This window comes from Acanthisitta chloris, unplaced genomic scaffold (assembly GCF_000695815.1).
Source record: "Acanthisitta chloris isolate BGI_N310 unplaced genomic scaffold, ASM69581v1 scaffold14462, whole genome shotgun sequence".
Classification (NCBI taxonomy): domain Eukaryota; kingdom Metazoa; phylum Chordata; class Aves; order Passeriformes; family Acanthisittidae; genus Acanthisitta; species Acanthisitta chloris.
Window position 1 is genome coordinate 1 of NW_008661120.1, and position 7214 is coordinate 7214.

At 55.2% G+C, this 7214-nt stretch overlaps 1 protein-coding gene across 1 annotated transcript; it reads left to right on the forward strand.

Annotated features, from left to right (window-relative positions):
- Positions 1-1150: 1150 nt before the first annotated feature.
- Positions 1151-6209, forward strand: BSG (basigin (Ok blood group); the record flags this gene model as incomplete). Its single annotated transcript, XM_009070114.1, has 7 exons — positions 1151-1307; positions 2454-2542; positions 3018-3157; positions 3328-3601; positions 5370-5394; positions 5683-5752; positions 5931-6209. Coding segments are annotated over 6 exons (743 nt in total), but the record flags the coding sequence as incomplete, so codon positions are not given.
- Positions 6210-7214: the final 1005 nt, after the last annotated feature.

Here is a 7214-nt window from a genome sequence, read left to right on the forward strand (position 1 = left end):
CCCAGTGCTGGCTGCAGAATTGAGCCCAGATTCTGTGGTCGACTCTGCCCTAACACCACTGACCAGCGGCCCCTCCCTGTCCCCCTCCCCAGCTCTCCTGCTTTGAGCTCCCGTGCCGCTGACCCAGGCCATGGGGAGCAAAACCTGCTTTGAGCTCTGAGGTGCAACCGTTTTTGAAAAGGCCGTGTCGGTGTGACACTGAGTGTGATGTTGTCCTGTGGACGTGGCCGGGTGGCAGGTGAACGCCGGAGTTCATGTTCTGCCTCTAGGAACCTGGGAGGGAGAGCAGTGTCCTGATAAGGTCTTCCCGTGAATCCTGGAGTTAGGAGAGCAGCACGGCTGCCTTCTCAGCTGGAGTGTGCTAGGGAATACACAACTCCAGCACAACCTTCTTCCAGTGGAATTTGGGTAGGAGGAAAAGCAAAATGCCTGTCAGCTCTGGCAAAAGCTGTTCCTTCCAAGAGGTGGAGGTTGGGTGGAAGGGCAGGGCCCATAGTGCCATGAGGCTGTGCAGTGGTGCTGCTGGTGGCAGCTGCCTCCTTGGAAATGCCTGAGTCATCTTATGTTGCATAATTTACTGCTGCCGGGCACAGGAGGCCCAGGACCTCTCGGAGTCAGGCTCTGTGTTCTCCCTGGAGCAATTCTAACCAAACCCTTGGGCTGCTTCACATTGCTGCCACACTTCTTGTCTGCTGCCCATCGCATCTGAGGGTCCTGGCTGCCCTCTCTGTCACCTGGAGGTGTCTGAAGCTGCTCAGGTGCTGGGAGGCGTTGACACACGAGTGCTGTGGTGGCTGACAGCAGCAGAGAGCTGTGCTCTGCCCTTCAGAGTGACCTTTTCCATTGCTTATTGAGCACTGGGCTCTGCCAGGGCTGCACCCGTGGTGGGGTCACAGGCTCTGAGGGATGCAGGGCAGGGATCCTGCTCGTGGGGGCAGCATCGCTGTCCCAGGGGCACTCAGGCCAGGTCACCTGGTGTTTGGGGCTCTCTGGTGCTGGCACCATCAAGTCTGGTAGGGACCTGTGTGTGAAGGTAAGTGGAAGGTGGGATAGAGACAAGGAGCTGTGGGTTTGCATTGCAGGTCGTCGGGTGGTGTGTCAGCTCTGCAATGCCCTGTGCTAACTGAAATGCAATTCTTTGTGTGTGCAGGTCCAGACATCAAGACTCATGTTGCTGAGGTTTCTGGCAAGCTGGTCCTCACCTGTAACATGTCTGCACCATACCCTGCCATCGGGGGACACGAGTGGATCCACAAGGACAAGGCAGTGCAGAAGGACACGGAGACAAGTGCTTTCACCAGCTACACGTGAGTGTCAGGGCAGGTTCTTACCCACAGGCAGTTGGTGCTTGCTATCAGCTGGAGTGCTGAGTGCTCAGCCCTGCTGACCTGAGGGGCCTAATGTGAGCTAAACAGACTTGTGGTAAAGCCCAACACTCCTTTATGGGGAGGAGGGGGCAGGTTTAGGCCAGGGATACACTCTTAGAAAGGGAAGCTCTGCTGTTGTGAAGGAGCTGTTCAGTGTGCTCTGGTCTGCCAGGTGCAGTGTACTGGGGCTGTGCTGACATCAGTGTGCCAGAGCTGCTCCCCCAGAGCTTTGGGGGACCCCTGCCCTGTGTGTGGAGCAAGAGGCTCCCGTGGATTTGTCCCTCCCTGGGGCTCTGTGTCCCTTTGCACAGTCTCCCATGCTGGCAGAGCGAGCTGGGAGCTGCGGAATACTGGCCTCATTGTGGCAGTGCAGTGAGCTTTCCCTTCCCATTACAGTCAGGCCTGGCTGGCACTGACCCAGCAGCTGTAGAGGCATCATGTCCCTTTGTATGGCAGTGCCGACGTGCCTGTCTCCCCATAGCAACAGGGAGCTGAACAAGGATTAAAGTATTTATAACCCAGCCTCCCTCGCGTGACCTCAATTCCTCAGCTGAGTGGTTTTTGGAAGTGGGAAGTGCCGTGCACAGCAGAGCTAACAAACAGCCCCTTGTCCTGGCTCAGGCACGGGACAGACTCTGCAGGCCCCTTCCCTCCAGTGGGCATTAGTCAGTGGCAGAATGGGATGTTTGTTGCGGGGCTGCCTAATCCACTAAATCTCATTGCAGCAGCTTTACAGGAAGGAGAAGGGGAGAGTTCCCTACGCTGGGATCAGTGCAGAGTAGCCCAGCCTGGGTGTTCTTTGCCACTGCTTTGCCCTGTTGTGTTTCAGTGGGCTGGAATAATGATCCCTGACTTGACAGACCCGTGTGAGACATGGTACACATGAAACCTCTCCTGCCACCCTCGGTGTGGAGGGTTGGGTTGCTGTGGGTACATGGCACAGCATAAATGCTCTGCTGGAAGGGGAGAAATTCACTCTGGAGAGGCTGCTGATCATTATGGGAGTCTGAGTCCATGGGTGGACATTAACTCAGTGTCTGTCTGTGGGTGGGTCAGTGGTGCTTACCTGAATCCTGTTTCTGGTAGGATCGAGGGGAAGATGGAGGAGCACTCTGGCATCTACGAGTGTGTCTACGAAACAAACCCTGTGATAAAAGGACAAGTGAATATTTCTGGTAACTTCATACATTTGCTTCTGGGTCTGAGGAGAGGTGTGGGGAGGCTGTGATCTTCTGAACACTGTGCTGTGGTGTCTTCTTGGCCTCTTGGAAAGCTGCTCCCAGCCCCTGCCTGGCTGCAGGGCTCTGAGCTGGTGCTGCCCACTCTCCCCGTGAGGCAGCACCGTGTTATCAGGTGGCTCAGTGTCTGTAGGGTTGGCTTGTACATCCTGCATTAAACCAACCTTCTGTGGGCATGTTCCCACAGGAAGAATGGGAGAGGGGTCATACCTGGTGGGCAAATCTGTATGAGCCTTTCGTGAAGCAGCTTGATGTGTTTTCCTGTCTGAAAATGCCAAACTAGTGAGGGTAACAACCTGACTGAGGACAGGCTCTGGGGTAACTGCCCGATTCTGGTGGGGTGGGCTGCAGGAGTACAAATCTCTGTGATTTCTGTGATGAAATGTCTGAATTTCTTGTTCTCTTGCTGTAGTTGCCCCTCAGGTGACAGCATACAAGAAGTCTGAGCATGGGAATGAGGGGGACACAGGTGTGCTGATCTGCAAGAATCCTTCCTTCCCCCCTGTCAGCTCTTGGACCTGGTACAAAAATGGTCAGGAGGTAAGTGCTGTGGTTTGCTCCTTCTCCCCTGCTGCCCAGCAGAGGTGGGTACCTGGTGCCATGAGAACTGGCTGTTTCAGAGCTCAGTGCCATGGGGAGGAGGATTTCCGTGGTGGTTGGGCCCTGTGTGGTCAGTCAGTGCTGCCCTGAGAGCTCTGTCCCTCCTCCTCCTCCCTCTCCAGCCCATCATCAACGCCTCTGGGCGATACATCATCAAGTCCAACGGCAGCAAGACAGAGCTGCGGATCCTCAAACTGAACATCCAGGAGGACACGGGTGACTACCACTGCAATGCCACCAACTCGTACGGCTCCGGGGACGCCACGGTGAACCTGCGCGTGCGCAGCCGCCTCGCGGCTCTCTGGCCCTTCCTGGGCATTGTGGCAGAAGTGCTCGTGCTGGTCACCATCATCTTCATCTATGAGAAGAGGAGGAAGCCAGATGAGGTTCTTGATGGTAAGAGGTGCTGGGTTTAAATTTTTCTGGGGAGAGGAACCTGTAGGGTGCAGCAGGGTGGGCTGGAAGGGAGCTCCGAGGTGCCTTTGGCAGAGGGGGTTGGTCTGAGGGCTCAGGACACCTGGGAAACCCTGGCAGTGTGTGCCAGGCCACTTCAGCCATGAAGCTGCACAGAATTGTTCCTGACAGTCCTGCAGTGAGATCTGGAGCCAGAGAGCATTCGGTGCAGGTTAGCCTGACCCTCTTTCTCAGCTCTTTGTTCGAGTGCTTCCCGTGGGTGTCTGCAGGGCTGGGTTTGCTTTGGCAGCTCCCACTCTGGAGAAGGTGGTTTGTAAATAAGCAATAGAGCTTTTGTGGTGCTGCTAAACTGGGGCTCTGTAAGACCAAGCTTAGCTTGACTTGTGTTCACTTCAGGATGTTTTGGGTCATCAGCTCCACACATCCTGCAGCTCAAAGCCCGGCACTATCTTTAATCTGTTCTGGAAGCACCAGCTCCTCCCTTTCCTTATCGCAGAGGATCTGCATTGTGTCAGCCCGGGGCCTCCCTTATCTGATCCCATTAACAATGCAGTGTGAACGCTCCGTGTCCTTCCTGCCCGGGATCCTGCCGGGCCCCTCGGCCCCCTACGGGGCTGCAGCAGAGGGGCTGCAGCCCAACATCCCTCCCTTGACTGCGGAGCTGGTGAATTCCACTGAAGGCAGGTTCACTAGCAGCTGTTTTGCCCTCTGGCACTCCTGGCTGGAAGGCAGGTGTCTTAAGAGAGATGTTGTAGCTGCGTATCTCAGAAAAACCACTATGGCCTGTGTGTGGTCTGGACTGGCTTGTGATGGCATCAGTCCTGTCCAGACCTGCAGGATGTGCTTGGACAAACAGAGGGGGGGGGTGTGTGTGTGCACGCCAAAAATTCCTGGTGCTCCTTGGCCAGAGGAGCTCAAGTTCCCAAGTGCTCTTGGGTGAGGACACAGCATGGCAGCCCTTTGATTAACACCCATGGTTTTGCACTTCCCTGGTGTAAAGTGGCTCTCTCTGAGCCAGTTCCTCCCAGTACTGGCTGTGAATTGTCCGCTCCTGTCACCTGGGATGGGGTGGGGGCAGTCTGGTCTGTGTTTGGTGCGATGTCCTTGCTGGTGTTACCTGTCCACTCTTGCCTTCTCTGCTGCTGGGTGCCACCTCACATGGTAAGTAGAAGGCAGTTCAGCTGTGTCTGCCTCCATCCTCTCACCAGCTGTGAGCAGATGCTGGTGCCCAGGGCAGCCCAGTGCCTGGAGCATGGGGCTGTGGAAGAGGCAGTGAGGGCAGAGGAGACGATTGGGAGCCTCCTGTGGGGAGGTGGCAGATCACAAGCTGCTGGTGAAAGGCTGCAGGGCTTGGCACGTGTTGGTAGAGGTGTTTCCTTAGCTGTGCTGCTCAGCATAGCCAGAACGTGGTGTGCAGTGTTTGTTTAGGTATCACAACATGTGGGGAGGGGAAAAAAGGGCTTCCTGCTGCTGCTTAAAGCCCTTTCCCAGAACATCCTGTTTGGCTTCCCCTCCTCCTGCTGTGTGTGTGCTCTGGTCCAGGAGCCATCCCAGGCCATGGGGCAGGTGCAGTGGGAGGTTTGGGGCATCTCACCAGTGCAGCTATGGCTCCTTCCCAGTTTTTGGTGTGGTGGGAGGGCTGCCTGGAGCACAGTCCTCGCTGCTTTAGAGGAGACAGATCACGCAGTAGTACATGCTCTTCCCTGACACTTTGTTCTTCCTTTCTCTCTGTGCTGTCCTGAATGTGAAGATGACGATGGAGGCTCTGCACCACTGTGAGTTCCTTGTCTCTTCCTATTCATCCAGATTTGTACTGGCAGGTCTCATCCAGCCCAGGGAGTCTGCTCTGAGGATAAAAGCAGGCTGGAGTGAGATGACACTCGCTGTGCCTTGGGGGGGAGATGTCCCTGTGTGTAAATCACGCGTACCTGGGGTGGCACCAGTATCTGACACTGGGAACTGACCTCCTGCCTGATCTCACTGTCTGTTTGGACCCCAGTGACATTAGTGGGTGGGAGGTGCTTTCTGCTCTCTCTTTCCTCATGCCCCTTCTCCCTTCCCAGGAAGAGCAATGCCACAAACCACAAGGACAAGAACGTTCGCCAGCGAAACGCAAACTGAGAGCAGGGCCAGGTGAGTGCCAGGCCCGAGGGCAGAGCTGCAGTGTCTGCAGAGCCTCTGGACAAACTTGTGTTTGTCCAGAGGCTCTTCTTGGCCCAGTGCGGGCTCCACCAGCCCCTCTAGCACAGTGCAGCCATACTGGTGTGACTGGTTATCTAACTGGCTTTTTTTTTTTTTCCTCTCCTGCCAGGTGATGTGTAGATGAAGAACTCGTCTGGACAATTTTATTTTCTTTTAATTTTGGTAAAATAGCACCATGGAATATTCTAGTGCGTCCTTGCAATTCAGTTACTTCACTTTCTAAAGAAACTTAAGTTGTAGAATCTAAAATACATTTTTTTAAAAGAGTTGTGGGAGGGTTTTTCTACCTGTAAATGTAAATCCCTTGTCCCTGGTAGTCTAGGTCACTGGCTGTCTCTGTGCTAGGTTTCTTGGGATTGGTACAGAGTGAGGGGGTGGGAGTGCAGCTTAATTCTTCCTCACCTCTGTGAAGTACATTGTGTGTGTCCCACCTGCCTGGGGTGAGGGAGGAGCTGCCTTGGTGGCTGTCTGGAGATGGCAGAGGGAGGATCTGACCAGAGGGAGCAGGGAGGGAGTTCTGTCTTTCCCAGTGCATCACCTGGATCAAGGCTGCACCTTTCCCTGGCCAAGGGCTCATTCCTGGTGTGTCCCTGTCAGGCAGGTTCCCTGGCAGCTCCTCCTAAGCTGTTGCTTGTTGCCCTGGAGCAGCATCCAGGGGCTGTCGGGGCCAGGCGCTGGGTCAGCGACTGCTGTAACTTATTCCGGGGTGGTTTGTGTCTCTGCAGGGGCTGGGGCAGTTTCAGGTTTAACAGGCTGTGCTTGTGCTGGAGCCAGCACTGCTCGTGTGACATGGGGCCTGCAAGAAGATGAGTGCTCAGGAGAGTCTAACACCTTTACTGCTGGGTAGCATTGAACTGTTCCATCTGTTAACACTTCACAAATAAAGATGATTCCTCTCTTTTTTCCACCTCTGCTTGGACTCTGGTCTCTTCCCTCCAGGCTGCACTCCTGGGCCACCTGACCCTCTGGCTGCAGAACACGATCCTGTGTCTCAGTTTAGTGCCAGCTCTGGCTGCCCTCTAATTGCTGAGGATTTGCAGCTCAAGGGCTGTGAAAGCCTTTGTGAAGGGAGGGAAGGAGCAAGTGAGCAAGTGGTGCTCTCTGCTCTGCACAGCCCTAAGGAGTGCAGGGCCCTGGGCCACATTTACCTGTTTGGGACAGGACTTGCCTCACTCCACAGTTTCTCAGGTCTTGGGGCTCTGGGGTCCAGGAACCTTCACAGAAGCTGCTGGTGGTGTGTTTTGTGCTTCTCTAAGCAATTATTTCTTTCCTGTGGGGGGGGTTGGGGAGAGCAAAGGTGCAAAACCTCTGTGCACAGAGCAGGGCCCACCAAGGATGTGATTGGGGGTCCCTTTCCTGCTGCCAGCCCTGAGCTCTGGGGGCTGCTGCCAGC